At 37.8% G+C, this 20,666-nt stretch overlaps 1 protein-coding gene and 1 pseudogene across 9 annotated transcripts in view; one reads left to right on the top strand and one right to left on the bottom strand.

Moving 5' to 3' along the window:
- Positions 1–20,666, bottom strand: part of SAP130 (Sin3A associated protein 130) — a 77,528-nt gene that overhangs the window by 44,381 nt on the left and 12,481 nt on the right. For all 8 annotated transcript variants that reach the window (XM_079130436.1, XM_079130437.1, XM_079130435.1 and 5 more), the window contains exons 6-11: positions 19,664–19,788; positions 17,147–17,271; positions 5,748–5,895; positions 5,494–5,584; positions 5,187–5,291; positions 2,048–2,189 (exon numbers count right to left, since the gene is read on the bottom strand). In XM_079130436.1, coding sequence (XP_078986562.1) covers positions 2,048–2,189; positions 5,187–5,291; positions 5,494–5,584; positions 5,748–5,895; positions 17,147–17,271; positions 19,664–19,788 — 736 coding nt within the window. The remainder of the gene's footprint in view (positions 1–2,047; positions 2,190–5,186; positions 5,292–5,493; positions 5,585–5,747; positions 5,896–17,146; positions 17,272–19,663; positions 19,789–20,666) is intronic.
- On the top strand, positions 9,719–11,225 carry LOC306658016 (syntaxin-2-like; annotated as a pseudogene). Its single transcript has one exon. The product of its transcript is annotated as a syntaxin-2-like (transcript).

The following is a 20,666-nucleotide window of genomic DNA, read 5'->3' as shown; positions in this document are numbered from 1 at the left end:
AGGAAGAGTATGAGAAAAATATTATAAATCAATCTCACTCTTTACAAGGATGCAAAAATTCTTAAATGAATTAAGTACTATATAAAATTAAATACATTGTGGTTAAATTAGGTTTATCACAGAAAATAGAAATGATTTGACATTAGGACTTCTATTCACCTTTCAATATTAAAAAGTCCAAAGAGAACAATCATTTGAAATTGTTGCAAAAGATGTACAAAAAAATTTGATAGCATTCATACCAATTCATAACTTAAAATGACAAAAAAAATATAATTTTTTTCAAATTGATGATGGTATCTAACAAAATTTATACTGAAATTTCAGAAGAATTTCCATTTAAGTAGAAATAAGTAACACTGTAACTGGATGCTTCTAACTAAGGTAACAACAACAACAAGAAAAATACATATAGAAAACTGGAAACAGATTGTCTTGGGTACCAACAAAAAACTGTCATTATTTGTAGATGAAATAAATATCTATTTAAAGAATCTAAGAGAATCTAAAAACTTTTAGAGCTAAAAGGAGTGTTTAGCAAGGTAGATGAACATAAGATCAATGTATTAAAATTTATATGCATTCCTGTACACACTAAAAATCAAATAACAAGATTTAAAAATCACCCAGTTCTGAAATGACTCTACACTGAATAGGATTCTCACTGTAGGAGAGGGAAACACAAAACTGGGATGTGGGAGGGAACAGAGTTACACTGGAGGTATCAACATATATTCAAATGGTTAAAAAAATGTTACTTTCTACTTCTGCCTGACAAAAGAGCCTAGAAGAAATATCAATCCTTAGCAAAAGCAGAGATAATGCCTAGATGTTGGTTTTGAAATGACAAAAGAGCTCCCTGGAAAAAAACCAGCAGATCTCAGGGATCAGTAAGACCTGGAATAACTTGTGGAATATAAAGAGCTAGAATGGAGACATGGTAAAATCTACAGAAGCAGTCTAACGGGGACCGTAAGGGCCAAACTGGAGATCATTTGAGCACCAAAACAGATGATGGCAATAGATATACTGCCATCATTAATATAATGAATATATTGCCATATGACAATATAATGGATATATTGCCATATGGCAATATAATGGATATATTGCCATCATTATTTATATTAATGAATAAAACAAATTCATATGCCCAGACTGATTTTAAAAAATGAAATACTCAAATAAATAGAGTATATAAGAGAAACTTTCTCAATTTGAAAATGCCAAATAAATATGGAAGAAATGATACTTTAAATAAGTATGTTTTGCAACTATAATATTGATAATTAATTTGCCCAGGAATTATCGATCTTAAAATTACTGGGTGAAAGTTTCCTGGAGAACAGGAATATTTATGGTCTCAAAGTATTTCCATATAGATTATTTGTTTACAGAGGAGAAAAATGTGCCTTTACAGTAGGGGGAAAAAAAAAAAAAAAAAGGCAAACATCACCTTTATTGAGTAATTAATGTTAATATAACCAACAAACAGCATGAACCCTCTGATGATGTAATAATGGTGAGAACACATCACTTAAATAATAATTCCTTCAAAAATGAATAACCTGAATCTAATCATGAAGAAACAATGTGACAAAACCAAACTGAAGGATAGTCTAACAAAACAACTGGCCTATGTATAGTTTTAAACAATGTCAACATAAGAATAGAATGGAAAGCTAAAGAATCATTCCAGAAATCTCTAAGTACGGTTAAAAAAGAGACTGTGTTGTTTTAGGAGTCATAAATGGAGGCATTTATGGATAAAGGGTCACAATCCAGAAACCCTTACTCTCAGAATGGCTCAAAACAAATACATGAACAAAAAAAATGGATGCTAGAACATCCATCAAAAAGAGAATGACTTAATAAAAACCACATTTTCCTGTGAACAATGAAAAAGAAATTATCCAATGTGTTATTTTCAGGGGGAAAATTTGAAAATATAAACAAACACACACCATATTTTGTGGGACATTTGATTTTACTAAAATATCAAAACAATGACACAATTGGGCAAGCTAACTGGCCCACTGCCTCCTACCTGTTGTCACTTCGGGTTTCCATGGCCACAGGATTTGGAGAGGCCCGATGCCCTGAAATAGGAATTAGGCTACTCCTCTCCGCAGGGTAATCAGGCTGGATCCGAGGAGAAGTATGTGTGATCTGCTGAGGTACCACCTTGGCTACAAATAGTAAAGTCCAATTATATTATTACTCATATATTCTTACTGGTGTGCCAAAACAGTTTTGCTAGCAGCAAACTTACAAATGCCAACATTTATAAGTCGGAATTTTTAGTTTTAATGAAAATAAAAATTGGAAAAAAAAAAAAACTACAAAATTTTAACTGAATTACTTCAATAATTCACTAATATATTCATACCATTATCTGTTAAAAATGGCTAAATAGTTTTAAAAAGATAGCAACCAGGCCCTGTTCAACTTGACTTTTTTTTTTTTTCCTTTCAATTTGGTACCAGGAATTAAACCAAAGGCACTTAAGGGCACCCCCAGCCCTTTTTAACAATTCTTTATTTTGATAAAGGGTCTTGCTAGGTTGCTTACAGCCTCACTCAAGTTGCTGAGGCTGGCTTGGAACCTGTGATCCTCCTGCCTCAGCCTCCTGAGCCACCAGGATTATAGGGGTGAACCACTACGCCTGGTTAAACTGGCTCCTTGAAGATCATTCCCACCCACAAAAAATTTTGAAGCTGGACACGGTGGCACACGCCTATAACCCCAGTGGCTCAGGAGGCTGAGGCCAGAGGATCTCAAGTTCAATGCCAGCCTCAGTAAAAAGCAAAGGTGCTAAGCAACTCAGTGAGACACTGTTTCTAAATAAAATACAACATAGGACTGGGAATGTGGCTCAGTGGTCAAGTACTCCTGAGTTCAAACCCCAGTACCCCACACACACTAACATTTTTTTTTGAAGGGCTAAACTCTATAAAAAAGTAACAGAATTTTGAACACAAAAAAATGGCAAAGACCTTAGATTCTACTTTAGAGTCAGTCTTTTTTTCCCCATGACCTAACACATTCCTATTAGTAACAATGGTTAAATTCAAGATTTAATCTCACCTGGTGAAAGCAAGTACAATATGGAAAATGCACTTAGGTGATTTTAATACATCATGTATAACCCTAACTTGAAAATTAATGTTTTGCGGTTTGATATATTCAGATTTCCCTTCTCAACTGAGAAAACTTTTTAGAGGAATTCTATTATGATGTAACAAATATTTGAATTACTATATAGGAGAGCAAAGCTAGAACATAAACCTGATGGAATTTAAGAATGAACATATTCATGTCCTCTAGCACTTTGGATGAGTTTACTTCCAGTATAATCTCTTAAGAAGCACAGGGACACTAACAAGAACCAATCTCTTAAAAACAATTCTTCACAACGGGTATCAAGAGGAAGCCTGACAGTTCCTTTAGGATGTAACATCTTCTCTTTACTGGTCTAAGTTTCCTCATAGCTGCAGATACCCTAGTTAGACTCCCAGCTATAAAACCTAAGTGAACAGGCTTAGCTCTGTTTTTGCAGCGCTGCTGACAGCTGATACCTATCAGGTAAAGCCAGAAAATGGTCTGAAATGGATATATGGAACAACCCATAGTCTTACCCAATAAAAGTTAACCCATAGTCTTATCCAACAAAAGTGCACTAATGGTAAAACAAAATAAACACAAAATAAACTTCTCACAAAAGTGAATTAATTTGAAAGTCTGAGAGAAGTCTGTTTTCTCTACTGCCAAGTCATAGTGAGCAATAATGTGAGAATGACCAGCAGTGCAACACTATCCCTGCTAAAGGTTGTCTGTGGGGTTGAGCACATATTTTAGGGCTGGTATGGCCTGCTTATCTACAGAAGAGTGGGGATTCTCTGGGTCCTATCATTATTCTAAGAAAGTATCTTCAAAGTTTACTGAGGGGACCATAAAGCTGTAAGTCTATATTGTTTATATAGGAAGAAAGACCTAGCAGGTGGGGAAGTCATACCTCTATGTCAGGTTACCAGACTTCTGACAGTTCAGTATGTCAGTGTGTCCTCTTCACAAAAAGCAGTCTTCTAAAATATATTATATTAAAAGTAGGGCAGATGTCTCATATCTTTGGAACATACTCACCATTACAGAACCAAGACAGAAAACACTGGAAACTAAAACCTATGGTTTATGGGTCATAGAGAGCTATATTTTCTATCTCCCAAGCCATAGTCTCTGCTTTGGACATGGTAGAAAAGATGTATCAGCCCAATGACAGGTGACAGACATTGGCGAAGTGTGGTCTGTGTACCAATCTAGCCTGCTATTTCTGTGTGGTCTGTAAGCTAAGAATGGGTTTACATTTTTGAACAGTTGAGGGGAAGGATATTTCATGATGTGAAAGTGATATGAAATTCAGATTTCTCTGTCCATGAATAAAGTCTTACTGGAACCCAGTCACACTCATTTGCTTATGTATGGTCCATGGTTGTTTAAATGATACAAAAGCGGAGTTAATCATCTGTGACACAGACTTACATGGCCCACAAAGCCTAGAATGTTTACCATATGGTCTTAGAAAAGGTTTGACAATCCCTGTTCTTGATGACTAAAGTTTAGCTGCCAGAATGTTACAAAGACTTTTAAAATATTCATAGTATTCATATATTTAAACCAGGGAATAAACAAGGACTAAAATAGATTACAGGATGATCATGAAATACCATGGATTAGCACTCAGATGACAACTGAAGGTGATCAATTTGAAGCTTAATGCTCTTCCTGTAGTTGCATCACCCAGAGATTTTTTCCCAAGTAGTCTATGGAAGTGTACAAGTTTTCGTTTCAGATCTTGCTTTTCCCATTGTCCTTGTCTACCCACGTCAATAAAATTAACTTATTTCTATATGAAGTATATACAAGAAGCACAGTTTGATAAGGCAGTCAAACCCAGGGTTAAAGTTTACTTTTAGTACCTGAAGATCACTATTCTCTTTTTTTCCCCTATCAATGCCAGCTCTATATGACAAATAATATTAAAAGTTAAAGCCAACTTCAATGTTGCTTTTAAGATCAGAAATTTAAAACAACAACAAAAAATAATACTAGCCTTGGACATGAAAGCCTGGACAAGGGGGCTGAACAATTCCTCATAGGCTTCTCTGTGAAGGTCACACAGCACTTACCAACTGGGATGTTTGAGGTGGTCACAGCAGTTGCGTGGGATGAATGGGAGGGCATTGTCATGGTAACAATTGTACTTGTGGGAGCTTGTGTGTGTGACACAGATCCTAAAATGAGGGAAAAAAGGAAATTCTTTAACAATGGTCTCTCTGTACATGAGATTCTTAAAAACCTTGGTAAAAATCTTGAAAAGTTAGGAGAATTTTTCTAGCCTGTTGTTTTTCCTCTGAAGGTGACAAATGAAAATTTCACTCACCCCTTATGGCCCCTTTATCCCTAGCAGGAAGGAGAGCAGGGCTACTGACTTACCGGCTGTGGTTGCTGAAGGAAGGGTGTTGGTTGCCAAAATAGGTGCTACTGTTGCTGCAGCCACTGGTGTGCCAGTACTGAAGATGGTTTTCTGTGGGGGGAACCCCACAACACAGTTATAAATAAGAACATTTCTCACTCCATCCAGTCTAAAAGTAATCATTCCTTTCATACTGCCAGGTCCTTGGTAAGCTATGCACAATTCTGGTTTTATAGCACAAAGTACACAGGTGAATCTTCACCTCTGGTTTTACCTGAGCCATTGTATGAAGCTGCTGTTTTGGTGTCCCTAATGCAGGGTGAGATGGTAGTGTGATTCTTGTTGTCACATCCCGTGACTGAGCAGGACGCTGAATACTAATTGCTGCAGATGGTGGATGCTGGATAGACAAAGTGGGCCGACTGAAAAGACAGAGAAGATACTATGTGATTTATAACTATTGCACAGACACAGTGCAGGCAGTCAAGGTCAGTTACTATCTTGTATTAGATTACAGTCACAAATTGTATCTTTTCATAGGTCTGTGAAGTCCACAGTTAAACCAATTACATGGTCTTTAAGTCACATCAGTGAAGTAAATGGTTCACTATTTCTCTCCTGAAACTGTGACATCTTATTTTGAAAGGTATAAACATATACCACAAACTGAGTAAATTAAGTCTTAGTCATGAGGTAGTTAATCAACACTTCAAAACTTTTTGTGTGTGTGTGGTGCCGGGGGTCAAACCCAGGGCCTTGGTAAACAAATGATCTATCACTGAGCTACACCCCCGTCTTACATAACAATCTTGAGTGAGCATTATTATAATGATTACACTTCACTCTGGAAAAATCTGAATGTATACAATAAGCTTCTCACATTATGAATTTCTAACAAGTTTTCCAAGAGAAGATTACAGGCAATCACAATTAACAACAGTTTAACCTATGACTATAGAAGCACGGCCCTTCCCCCCAATTTTTTATCATTCCTTACCAGATGGAAGGACATTCTTAAAATGACATCAAGTTCCAGTTATGACTGACTAATGGTTGAAAGGCATAACACAGACAGCAATCCAATTAGTTGATAGCAAGGTACAAAAATTGTAACAGTGGCAAGAAAACGACAATATAATAAAACTGGCTTATCAAATCAGAGGGGAAAATGGAGTATAATAAATGATGTTGGGCTCCCTTGGCATGTGCTCCAGGTAGGTGGCTGAGGGGAGCTTTTGTCTCACTGGGTCTCTTCCCAGCTTTCTTTGTATGTGTGCCAATCCCAGGTTCTTATTTTCAGCTTATGCTAGGAACAGGTTCCTGTCTAAGCTGATCTGATTGCAGCTTCACCAAGATTCCCCAGCACTGCCCAGCCTTGGTCCTCCATTAAGATTAGAGCTTCCCGGATCCAAGATGGCGGACTAGAGGGAGGCTGCTTTCCTTGTCGCTCTGTAACTCTGGTTTCAAGCAGAGGATATCTGCCATTTGCCTGCCTCTCTCCTGTCCATTGCCTGCCTTACTCCTATCCATCACCCAAAGCATGAGGTTCACCTCCCGATTGTCCGACAACAGTCAGCAAACTGATTGCAGACCGCCAGTGGAGCACCAGCTGCCTGCTGTTGCCTGCAAGTTCACTGTTACAGTACCTGCAGGATCCCTCAGCCCGACAGATCGCTCCCTGCCTCTGGGACCCTCACATTGACTGACTGCTCTCTGCCGCCAGGACCCCCAGACCAACTGACTGCGCCCTATCACCGGGACCCCAGACCGACTGATTGCACCAGGCCTCCAGGATCCCACAACCACACCAAACACACCCCACCTCCAGGACCCCTGCCTGACCAACCGCATCCTGCCTCCAGGACCTCCTGCTGACCACAGCCACACCCTGAGCTGTAGCTCCCCATTTGCCAACACGTTTTGAAGCCAGAGCAGCCATCTTGGATAATCCTGGAAGCCATAGCTCTGATCTTTAGGTGGGGCAAATACCATCCTGAGATGCCTACTGGAGGCTTGAAGCTCACTGTCAGGTACCTCTCATGTATCAGGCTACTGAACTCTGGGAGGTTTCATTACTATTTGACTGTTATACTGTAGATTTTCTATTTTCTCCTTATTGAAAAAATTTAAGTTTTTATTTCTTTACTTTTCTTGCTCTCTTTTCCTTTTGTTTACCTGTTCCCTCAGAGTCTTTTTCTCCCTTTTTTGCATGCTAACATCCAATTTCTTTTGATTACACTCTCATCCTTACTATTGTCTAGAACTTCTGTATATTCTTTTCTTATCCCATTAACAGCCACAGTCTACATTCCTCTGCATCCTCTTTGTCCTCCATTAGAAACTGCAGACCTTATTGCAAATCTGTTTGTTTTACTGAAGATAATATTTTAACTCATTCCGTTTATTATGACAATTTTGTTATTGTCCTTATAGGGGCTATTTGGTCTAGGATTGCATAGTGTCTGATTTGGGCACTGCAAATATTGATCTCCCCTTAAAGAAAGGGTTTTGGAAACCTATAGGGCCACTATAAGCCTATCGGGGGAAATCTGCAATACCTCAGATCTGCACTGCTAGGGAGGAAGATACATGAACAACATGAAAAAACAAGGGAAGAAAATGATCCAAACAAATCTAGATTCTATATTAATAGAATCCAATGACACTATGGTGGAGGAAATGTCAGAAAAGGACTTCAGATTATACATGATTAAATGATTCGCGAAGCAAAAGATGAGATAAGAGAGCAAATGCAGGCAATGAATGATAATACCAATAAGCTGAAAGAGCACTTGCAGGAAGCAAAAGATCTCAACAAAAGAGAGATCAAAAGATCTCTATCTCAACAAAGAGATAGAGATTCTCAAAAAAAAAAAAAAACCAAATAAATGATGTTGGGAAGACTATGAAGCCATTTGGAAATGATAAAATAGTATCCCTACATCACAGTACACCAGGATGAAACTAAAAGATTTGAAGATTTAAGGCAAGTAGAAATGTACATGAAGAAAAAGATGGGGGGACTCCTTTATAATCCTGGAGTATGGAGAGCTTTCTATCTTTTTAAAGCATTCAGAATTGGGGATGTAGCTCAGTGGTAGAGAATTTGCCTAGCATGCACGAGGTTTTGGATTCAATCCTCAACACTGTGCAGAAAAGAAACACAAAAACTTACAAAATCCAGAAGCTACAAAAAGAAAATACTGATAAATTTGACTATATGAACAAACAAGCAAACCTCCCATACATGGCAAAACATATTATCAAGCAAAGACAAAAGTACAATCTTCCTAATAAACTACAACCTTCTAGAAATCAACAAGAAAAATAAGCCAATAAAAAAGGAAAGAGCAAAAGTATGAACAGTACATTCACTTAAAAAAAAAAAGTTCCTTAAGAAAAGATGTTCATTCTTTTTTTTTTTATTTTTGAGACAAGGTCTCACTATTTGCCCAGGCTGGCCTTGAACTCCTGGACTTGAGCAATCCTCTTTGCGTTGGTCTCTCATGTAGCTGGCAGTAGAGGTGTGTGCCACTGTGCCCAGCTCATTCTCATCCTTAAAAAGAGAAATTCAATGTAAAATACACTGAGATATCATTGCTTACCTATCAGATTTTTTAAGACTGTGGAAGGAGGGTACATTGGTATAAACCCTAAGAAAGGCAATCAGATGATAGATATCAAAATTAAAATTGTGTTTACCCTCTGCTCATATGCATAATGACGCAAATAACCATTCACTGTGATCTATCTAAGATAGTAAAGAACTGGAGACAATCTCGAATCCATTTATACAAGGGATCACTACATATTGCTACTAAAAGAGTGTGGAACCCTAAGAGCTAGAATGGAAAGCTTTCAATATGTTATATGGAAAAAAGCAAAGTAAAAAGGGATATATGAATTAAACACTCTTCTGGGGAAAAAGATAAAAATAAGAGCTGAATTTTTGAATCTGAATGTATTTGCATAAAGAAATACTAGGAAGATACCCCCAAAGCTATTAACAGGTTGCCTTAGAAAGGTAAAGGGGTCTCTCAGATTTTTGCTTCCAAGATTACAAAAAAAAGAAAAATGGAACCACGGTTGTGCCAAAAAGGGCCACATCCATGCAGAGTCTATTTGCTGCACAGGCGCTGCATCCAATGTGTGCCCAAGGACAGTCATTCACAGCAGGCTGATTATAAATCATTCTTGTAAGTGGCAGCGCTTGCCTGAGGGAGGGTGGCAAGGATGCAGGACTGACTGCCGGACCTGAGGGTGTGTAGGAAAAATGATGATGGATACAAGACTGTTATTGAAAAGGACCATTTTACAGACAATTTCTTCTATCAGGTGGAGGAGATTAGAAATGGTATAGCAAAAATAGCTCAGTATGTGGAAGACATAAAGAAAAACCACAGCATCATTCTCTCTGCTCCAAACCCAAGAGGAAAAATAAAGAGCCTGAAGGTCTGAACAAAGAAATCAAGAAAACTGCTAACAAAATTCGAGCCAAGTTAAAGTCCATTGAGCAAAGTTTTGATCAGGATGAGAGTGGGAACTGATTATCTGTGGATTTCAGATACAAAAAACCCAGCATTCAGTGCTACCTCAAAAATTTGTGTTAGCCATGACAGAATACAATGAAGCACAAACTTTGTTTTGGGAGCAAAGAAAAGGATGCATATATAGTGCCAGTTGGAAATAACCAGAAGGACCACCACAGATGACAAGCTGGAGGAGATGCTAGAGAGCGAGACGTCATCCATTTTCACCTCAGATATTATGTCGGATTCACAAATTACTAGACAAGCTCTGAACGAAATTGAGTTACATCACAAAGACATCATGAAGTTGGAGACCAGTGTCCAAGGGCTCACGAGATGTTTATGGATGTGGTCTTGTTTGTTGAGACCCAGGGTGAAAAGATCAACAACATACAGAAAACGTTACAAATGCTGCAGATTATATAGAGCACATAAAGAAGAAACTAAAAAAGCTATTAACTATCACAGCAAAGAGAGAAGAAGGGTGAGTTTGGTTTCTAACAAGTGTGGTTTTCTCTTGGTTTGATTTTGAGCTGTAACACAGTAATGTAAGTCTGCTGAAAAGGTAACCCAAGAAACATAAATTCCTTAAATACACATTCTGTTTGAAAGTTGGAGGGAAAAAAAGAGAAATCATTCCTGTAAAGACTAAAAAATCAGACATCTTCACCCAAATTTAGATTTGCTGGTGCTGCCCAAGACTACTGAAGTTCATGGAAGAAGCTGAGTCCTTAAGGACTGTAGAAAAACTATCCTCTGGGTAAAAAAATGAAATGGAAATTATACTAAAAGAAAAAAAGAAAAAGGCAAAGAAACAGAAATTTGGTAAATGGGGGACAGAGGAGAAAGTAACTCCTTACTATACATCTTTTTATGCTTTTATATTATGGAACCATGTAAATATAAATGAGTAAAGGGCTTAAGTGGGGTGTAGCTCTGTGGTAGAATACTTCCCTAACGTAAGTAAGACCCTGGGTTCCATCCAGCTGTGCAAAACCTTAGCACACACCATGTGTGATGATGCACACCTGTAATTCCAGAGATGCAAGAGGCTGAGTTAGGAGGAGAGCAGGTTTGTGGTCAGACTCAGCAACTTAGTGAGACTCTGTCTCAAAACAGAAAAAGGGCTGTAGCTCAAAAAAAGGGGATGTAGCTCAGTGGTAAAACACCACTGGATTCAATCACCAGTACCATGCCAAAAAAAAAAAAAAAAAAAAAAAAAAAGAAAGAAAAGAAAAAGTAAAAAGGCACATATAACTATGTACAATACACGAAACTTGAAAATAACAATTCTGTTATACTTTTTGTTGTTAGAGGGTACTCCTACTATTTAAAACTGTTTACTGTAAAAGTTGTCATTTTACACTGACAGCAGTCTCATACATCTGATGTTTGTTTCTTAACTGTATCAAGAGGTGACACTGAGTGAGTGACCCATCAACTAGGTTTGGGTACTCTATGATGTTTGCACAATGATGAAATTGCTTAACAATGCATTTCTAAGAACATTTCCCCATTATTAAACAATGCATGACCATGCCATTACCAACATTGAACAGCATATGCAAAAACTAAAGAAAAAGTTAGGAGACCTATATACTGATTTGGAGTCATCTCCAGGATATACTGTTAAATAAAGTTTTATAAGTTTGAAAGAAGCAAATAGTTACATTAATGTCTTTAAGGAAATAAAATTTTTAGTGCAAGGAAAAAGGTACATGAATATAAATTCTAAGAAAGCACGAAAAAAATGTGATATTAAATTTCAAATGTGGGGCTGGGGTTGTAGCTCAGTGGTAGAGCACTTGCCTAGCATGTGCGGGGCACTGGGTTCAATTTTTAGTACCACATACAAATAAAATAAAGGTCCATTAACAACTAAAAACAATTTTTTAAAAAATTTCAATTGGAAGTTCCACTCCACAGAAAGAACCTCAAAGTAATGATACACCACAATCAAGGAGTACCCCCTAGCACCCAGATCTTGGGTTCTAACTACTATTCTCCACCAAAAGGAACCAGGATCTTGGAAAAATGGCTGACTTCAAGACTAGAGAAGTAGAAAAAGTAAAGCGAACATGAGATATCACATATCAAAAACAAATACTCAAAAACTACTGAATCATCAAAAGGACACTCAAGATAGCTTTGAGGGGTTCTCACCAGCCACATTCAAGGCAACTATGAGAAAAAGAAATAGATTCAAAGATATACTGAATAAATGCAACATCTGTGAGTTCATGGTGTGACACTTCATCTACCACAAAATAAGGTCACACAGATTAGTGGTCCTTAATTTGTTGACTTGATCTTATATTTCTCCCAATGATTAGCATTTTTTTAAAGTACCCCGAAAGCAGCTCCAGTGATAGAGCCCCAATTTAGTCACTTAACATCTACAGAAAATAATGGGTTGGTTTCCAACAAGTGGACTTATGTTCATCTTCTGATGTTCAGCTAAGTCATCATCTGACTTCAGAGTAAGGACAAGAGGACTGTAGGCAGAGATTAATAGTTCGGTATTTTCTCCTTTCAGAGAACAGTAACAAGGAAAATAGAAAAAGAATTTAGTTTCCATTTTGGCAAAATTAGGAGATACCTGAAATCTCAAACCTCAGAGTGGACAGCAGAACTGGAAAAGAAAGTGATAACTAAACAGGGTTCCAGAAGCAAAGGAACACAGAATTTCTAGAGCTATAATTTCAGGGATAAAATCCAGCAAAGTAAAATTCTTCAAAGTAAGAAACATACTCTGACACAGGAAAGCAAATTCTTTTGTTTGTACCACTGGGAGCAGAACTGGTAGAAAAGTAGAATGTGGACCAATTCAAATAAGCAAAGAATATAAGATTAAACCAGGAATTACATAGATATAGATGAATAAGGAAGACAGTGTGCAGTGAGACCCACTTTGAGTGGTCTATCTTCACTGGCAGGAGAGGTGGCCAAGAACACAAACACAGGACACTGATTCATTCAGGAAAATTTCTCCTAACCCAATATTTTTGGAAAGAGTAGGATGGGTCAAGTGATTCAAAATAATACACAAAAATTAAAACAGGAAAAAAAAAAAAATCAATCAAAGATGAGAACTTAGAAGGGAACCAGCACGGAAACTTTTAAATAAGTGCTATTAAGAAAAAAGGTGGAAAGAAATGGGAAACATAGGCTTTCACTATGTTTCACTATGTTTCAGATGAAAACTGTGCCAGGAATCTTATAACTTAATGACAACTGCTTCTATGAAATGAAAATACAAAGATAATAGAGCTCACTGGAAGTGACGACAAGACAACAAAAGGAGACAAAATATATGAGTAGAGCTCAAAAGGAGCAAGACAATTGTTCAGTCGTTTAAAGAATGAAGGCAAAATTAAGAGTAAAACAAGACAGCAGGCTGAAAATGCAGATAGGGATGGAGATAATTGCGAGCAGAATTTAAGGAGAAAAAGAAGTTTAAAAGAATCAGAAAAGAAAGGCACACAATGGACTGGGGTTGTTGCTCAGTGGTAGAGCGCTTGCCTGGCATGTGTGATGCACTGGGTTCGATTCTCAGCACCACATACAAATAAGTAAAATAAAGGTTTATTGACAACTAAAAAAATTTTTTTAAAAAAGGCATTCAGGGGCTGAGGAAATAGCCCAGTTGGTAGAGTGCTCGTCATGCAAGAACAAGGCCCTGGGTTCAATCCCCAGCACCGCAAAAAAAAAAAAAAAAAAAAAAAAAAAAGCATGCAAAAAGATTCAACATACCATAATTGCCCCCTTGTCAATAAAACAGAATAGAATGAATACATAAAACAATTGAATTATGATTCAAGGAAACTTTTTATACAGTTTTATGTTACAGATTAAAAAGGTATACTATCTTTCCAAACAAATCATACACAATAGTCACCACAAAAATATCTTAGTAAAGTTGCTGAAACTCAAAGATAAAGACTCTTGGACGGTCAAGCAGAAAGATCAAGGTCTTTTTAGGGGTTAGAAAATAGATCAGGTTGGCTGCAGACATCTCAATAGCACTACCCAGCTCTAGAAGATAGGGAAGAAATACCTGTGAAGTACTCAAGTAAAGTACATAGAAACAACAAAAAAATTAAATTAGTCAACTACCAGTTAAGTGATTCTGAGCATGTGAAAATTAAAAATATCAGTCCTTTAAGATAAGGTCTTTTAGGGGCTGGGGTACGTGTAGTTTTGTGGTAGAGGGTATGCTTAGCATGTATAAGACCATGGATTTAATTCCCAGTAAACACACATACACACGCAAAGAAAAAAATCATCCCTTTTTGAAGAAAGTAATAAAGAACATATATCATTTAACCAAGTGACAAATGAAAGAAAATAAAAAGCCAAAGAACTGGCATACAGGATTGAATGCACTTAACATTCAATAAAACTTACCTTAAAAATTTCTGGAATTTTACTTCTTTTTGTATACCTGGAACCAACGTCACTACATTGGTTTATTTGGCATTTGAGAATTGGCAGAATTCTACTGAACCACCTGGGCCTATTGCTTTTCTGGGAGACAGTATTTTGAATTCTTTGTTCTATTTCTTCCATAGAAATTGGTCTGTTTAAACTTGCTATCTATAGAATTCAGAGAACTAGATATTAGAAATTTTTAATTACAGATGTAAGTAAAAAATCAACTGATCATTAGGATTTTTCTGTGTAATTTACTAACACATATCCTGTGCCTATGGCAATGCCTACAGCAGTATTTGTTGTCTGAGTGAATACTGTATACTCATTTGGCCAAACTCAAGGTCCACTTTTTTACTGAAGCACTCAATACATGGGAGAAGGTATTTGATAACTTGTTTAAAAAACAAATAAACAAAATCCCCAACTCTAGCTGGGCAATGGTAGCTCTGGCCCACAGTTCCAAACTACTCAGGAGGATAAGGCAGGAGAATTGCCTGAGCCCAAGAGTTCCAGACCAGCCTGGGCAACAAAGTGAGATCCCAGTTCAAAACAAATACCCTAAAACTATTTTTTTTAATAAAAACTTTTTTTTGTTGTTATTGTAGATGTACACAATACCTTTATTTTATTTTATTTATTCACTGGGTACCAGGGATTGAACTCAGGGACACTTGACCACTGAGCTACATCCCCAGCCCTATTTTGTATTTTATTTAGAGACAGGGTCTTACTGAATTGCTTAGCAGCTTGCTGTTGCTGAGGTTGGCTTTGAACTTGTGATCCTCCTGCCTCCTCCCAAGCCACTGGGATTACAGGCATGCAGCACCATGCCCAGCTATTTTATTTTTTTTTAAAAGTTTTATGTGGTGCTGAGGATCAAACCCAGTCCCTCACAAATGCTAGGCAAGTGCTCTACCACTGAACTACAATTCCAGCTCTAAAAGGAGTTTTTACTATATATCCATTTATACATTTTGAATTTCTTTAAACCATTTGAACATACTAATTTTAAAAACGGAATATGTGAACATAAAACTAAAATGAACAAGTAGTCAATTTTATGATGCGCAGTTGCATTTCTTTAAACCTAAAACAACATATTAAAGTACCACAAAGTAAAGTATCCCTATTTTTTTGGAGGGAACTAATGATGAGGGAAGTTGAGAAACTTGCTTAATGTCAAACAGCTAGAAGGTGAGTGTTCAGTGTTACAGATAAACCCTAGGCATTATTCTTCGTTTAAATGTTAACTTTCTTAAGATTTTTGTTCTAGATCCTCTTTTTCAACTCTGTAGACTACAGACAAACGCAAGTTACCACAAAGTTTTAATTGTGGCCCACATGCTGATCTCTTCAAAACTCTTTATGTCCAGCACAGACATCTCTTTAAGTACTTGTTGACAATAGCCACTTAGGTTGTTCCACAAATAAACTTAATATTCCCAGTGTCACTAATGAAAAGCTTCTGTGACCATCTTTCATCAACCAGATTTTATCTCTGAATGGCTCTGTAAATCTCCTAATAGTACTACCTTCCCTTTTCAAACACCCACCCTGTGTCCTCTGGATATATAATTCATCTTTAGCAAAACAGACACATCCTATGTCCTCAACCTTTTTCTCCAAATATACTCTTCCCTTTCTGCCTGAATGAACCTTGGTTCTCCCCAGAGAATACTCCTGCCTCTTAGTCCTCTCCAGCAGGAGTTGTTTCTCCCATAACCCTCGTCCCCATCTATAACCATCTCCCTGGATTATCTCTTTGAGATCTTTCCCTGAGCTCCAGACTCATCTATCAATATCTCTACTTGGGTACTTGGAAGTCTTCACAACCTTAAAATGACCCCAATCAAAGTCTGGAATTCATCTCCAAAACCATTCCTCCCCATTGTTCTCCATCTCAAATTAATGCACTTCTATCCTCTCAAGTGCAGAGGCTAACTAGTACCACCATAATCCCAACTTCTCCTCTTCTTTCACACTCCCATGTAATTTCTAGAAATTCTTTTGCCTTCATCTTCCAGAATCAAACCATGCAGTTCTACCTCCATAATCACTCTAGTAGACACTCCCATATGATCTCTGCTTCCAACTGTGCCATCTATTAGCCAATGTGATCCAATTTAAACTTTAGATTATAGCACAGCTCTGCTAAGGATTCCCATCACATTCAGCAAATCCCAGATTCTTGGAGTGTTCATAAGGTCCTCTGTGATTTAGAGTTCCTGCTACTTCCTAACCTAATCTCTGTCCCTCTCCTACTTTGGCTCTCTTGCTGTTCTTTATATGTGACAAACATATTTCTATCTTGGGGTCCTTTGCAGTAACGATTCCTGCTGCCTAGAATACTATTCTTTCAGATAACCATATAGCTCTTTTCATTATGGCTTTTCTGCTGAAATATATTCTTACCAAGAAAGTCCTTCCTGACCACCTTATATGAAATAAGCCTCCTATGCTACCTCCCTCCCACTCCAAATACCCTCACCTCTTTTCATTACTGAAAAAAAAAATTTTTTTTTTCACCTCTGGGAATAGAATCTCTATAAGGACAAATTTCTTCATGTGTTCATTGTTTTATGCTGTGTCTAGAACACTATCAAAAAAGCATGTAGTAAACATTTACTGAGTTGAATAAAGGAAGGAAATGAAAAAGAAAGGCAGCAGGGAGGATACCAGGATAGCCCCATTTTCACACCCCCAAGTATACCTCAGTGCTGAGTCAGTTGCATGTGCTGCTGTTGTTGTGATGACAGGAGACTGAGCTCTGGTGGCTGAAACAGTTGCAACCACAGCAGGAGGGATGGTATTGGAGGTGGTAACAGGTGGACGAGACTACCAAGAGAAGAGGAAAAAAATACTTCATTTAAAACAAAAAGCAAAATAAAACATCTTAAGACAAAAATTAAAAGTATAATTTGAAACTTAGGACTCCAGATAAGGGTGTCATGCCCAAATGAAAGTAAATTCTCACAGTCCAACCAGATAGGTTGTTTTAAGACCAAGAGTCTTATTTTGGTTGGAGAGTACATGAATCCCTCCTTTCCAACTATGACTAGAGTAAAAGTATTGCCTGACTCAGTATAAATTGCGATTTATTTGAAGTTCCTACAGTTTGTTGTGGGTCCTGGTATAGACATTTTATACCACTGCTAAACCAAGTGCTCTTCTCAGGAGGCCCACCCAGCTACTGTTGGCTTTAAGGTAGAAGTTAGCATGCAAAAGGCAAACTCAGGTTAGAGCCCCAGCACTGCAAAACAAACAAAAGTAGTAAATAGGGCCAGGGATGAGGTTCAGTGGCAGAGTACTTGCCTAGCATGCAGGAGGACTTGCCTTTCATCCCTAGCACTACAAAACAGACAAAAACCAAACAGCAAAAACAACACAAAAACATAAACATGGGGTAATAGTATTCTGTGCTGGCCAGTCAGGGTGCTCAAAGAAAACAAAAAGTCAGGATGCTTAGATGTTTTTTGGATGTTTTCATACAGGTATACGGCCCTCTAACCTTATCACATCAATGTGTAAAATCTGCATCTGATAAGAGCCTCACCTTGGGATTCACTCATGTGCTGTCATTCTTCTGCTTACCTGAGTCCTGATTCAGCCCTCTTTCTTCACCCTGATGTCAAATCATCAAACTCTGCCCATTTTTTTTTTTTTTTTTTGGTACTGAAGATTGAACTCAGGGGTGCTTAACCACTGAGCCACAACCCCGACCTTTTTAAATTTTTTATTTAGAGAAAGGGTCTTGCTGATTTGCTTAGGGCCTTGCTAAGATGGTGGGGCTCGCTTTGAAGTCACAATCCCCCTGCCTCAGCCTCCCAAGCAGCTGGGAGTACAGGTGAGCTCCACTGTGCCCAGCACTCCACCCATTCTTTATCTTTGCTTTTCCAAAAATCTCAGTCTCTTATCTGCTGCTCCTACTGTGTACAGCTCCATATCTCACACTAGGGCGATTGCTCCACTTCCTCACTAGTAAATTTCTTGTCTTGGCACTCATACTTTTCTAATTCTTCATATATTTTATATGTACTCCTGAATACCAATGCCCTCCAACTGTGTTTTGCTGGCAAAGTCTTTTGTTTCACTGTACCACATTAATAATAATCACTGCTACCACATTAACATATATTCACCAGTATTCCATGTACCATGTATCTTGCACCAAAGACGGTCTAGTAATAAATGATTTTTAAGTAATACCAGCACAATTAAAAAAAACAAGTTTTTACATAATGGTCACATCCCACTGTTTAAAAAAAAAAATTGGCATAAAATCCATATGATTATTTACAGTGAAATACAGTACTCTGAAAGCTTTAGGTAGACCGTGTACTACCCTACCCACTGTACTAATCAGGACTCTGCCTTATTATATAAACACAACTGTTTCATACACATTACCTAAATGATCTCTAAAAGCATTAGAATTTCCATCTCCTGTATATAATTCAGCTAAGACTAATCTTTCAAAGACATTTTTTTTTTTGATTGGACATTACTTGTTTAAAAAAAAAAAAAAAAAAAGTGGCTCTTGCTGGATGCAGTGGCACATGCCTGTAATCCCAGTGGCTCAGGAGGCTGAGGCAGGAAGATTGTGTGTTCAAAGCCAGTCTCAGCAATAGCAAGGTGCTAAGCCACTCAGTGAGACCCTGTCTCTAAATAAAATACAAAATAGGGCTGGGGATATAGCTCAGTGGTTGAATGCCCCTGAGTTCAATTCCTGGTACCAAAAAAGAAAAAGAAAAATGTGGCTCTCTATTGTATACAAAAATCAACTTTATATTCCCTTAGCATCTTCAATTTACAGATATATTGTCTATACCATACTTTGGTAGTTCCAAGGCCACAGATTTCCTTGAAAAGAAGTTGAAAGGCACAGGCTGTCTTCTTGGAAAAGCATAAGTGTATGTATAAAAATGTGCATAAAATCTTTAGGTGTTCACTGACCTCTAGCAAAATTAAAATCCCTTTCAGATCTAGCCACCCTTCACTACACACTATCACCATTATTCTCTTTCTTGACATTGCTTCATTTCCCTCTTCACTTCTTTGAATCCTCACTACCATTTCCATCCCAACAAAAAGCCTTTCTTAAACTTCCCTAAGTCTTAAAATTAGGTTAAAAGTCAACGAGGTCAAGGACTCTACTAGTGCCTGGCATTGACTAACTACAATTAGGCACTTAACACTTGCAGGATGAGAAGCCCTGACCCTGACGTGCCTGGATTGGTTGGTGAATGATGTGCTGTACTGCTGGTTGGGCTGCAGCAGCATTTGGCAACTGTGAAGTCGGCCTCAGGACTGTGGTTACTTTAGAACTGGACATTACAGCTGCAGCAGCTGCACCTGGAAAAAAAAAAATTATTAGTATGTTTTATGGATTCACAATTTAAATAGATCCAATCATATCTACTAGGAAAATGACTTCTAAAACTCAAATAATATGTTGGTACGTACTTCCCATTTCATCATAAAGAAAATTAAGAAAAGGTCAGGCACGGTGCTTATAGTCCCAGCTATTCAGGAGGCTGAGGTAGGAGGATCAGTTGAGCCCAGGAGTTCCAGGCAGGTCGGGACAATGTAGCAAAACACCCAGTCTCAGAGAAAATTAAGAAATGCTGTACTCAAGGGTTGAGATTGGTGTGGTGGTAACTGTAGGCAGATAGGGTGTGGCTGGAGGAGGTGAGTTATTGGAGGCATGCCTTTTGGGCACGGATTGAGACCCTGGTCTGCAGTGTGTCTTTCTCTGCTTTCTGGTGCTATGTCTGAGCTGCTTTCCTCCACCACACTCTTCCACCACAATGTTCTGTCTCACCAAGGGCCCAGAACAATGGTGCTGGCTGTCTACTGGCTGAGACCTCTGAAACCATGATTGCCAAAGAAACTTTTCCTTCTCTAAAATTGTTCTTGTTAGGTCTTCTGGTTACAGCAATGAAAAAGCTAATTAAAACAAGATTTAATAAGATAGCACATACTACAACTTCAAGGACATTCTTAAATGAAATTAGCTAGTGTTCTGTTTTGTTAATTCCAAGTACAAAACACAAAATGAACAGCACAGTGTGGCGCTGCTGCGTAGTTTCTGGCTAAGGCTGGACCACTAACCACCAGACAGTTACACTTCACTTACCCACCACTATCTCTGTTCCATTAATGCAGATGTCAACTGTGAAAAAGGCAAAGTATCTTAATGCTTTCATAAAAATAGTTCTGACCCTGTAGCC

The sequence above is a fragment of the Sciurus vulgaris genome (assembly GCF_902686455.1).
Source record: "Sciurus vulgaris genome assembly, chromosome: 3".
NCBI lineage: Eukaryota > Metazoa > Chordata > Mammalia > Rodentia > Sciuridae > Sciurus > Sciurus vulgaris.
The sequence above is the reverse complement of the archived record's forward strand: the minus strand, read 5'-3'. Positions and strand labels throughout refer to the sequence as shown.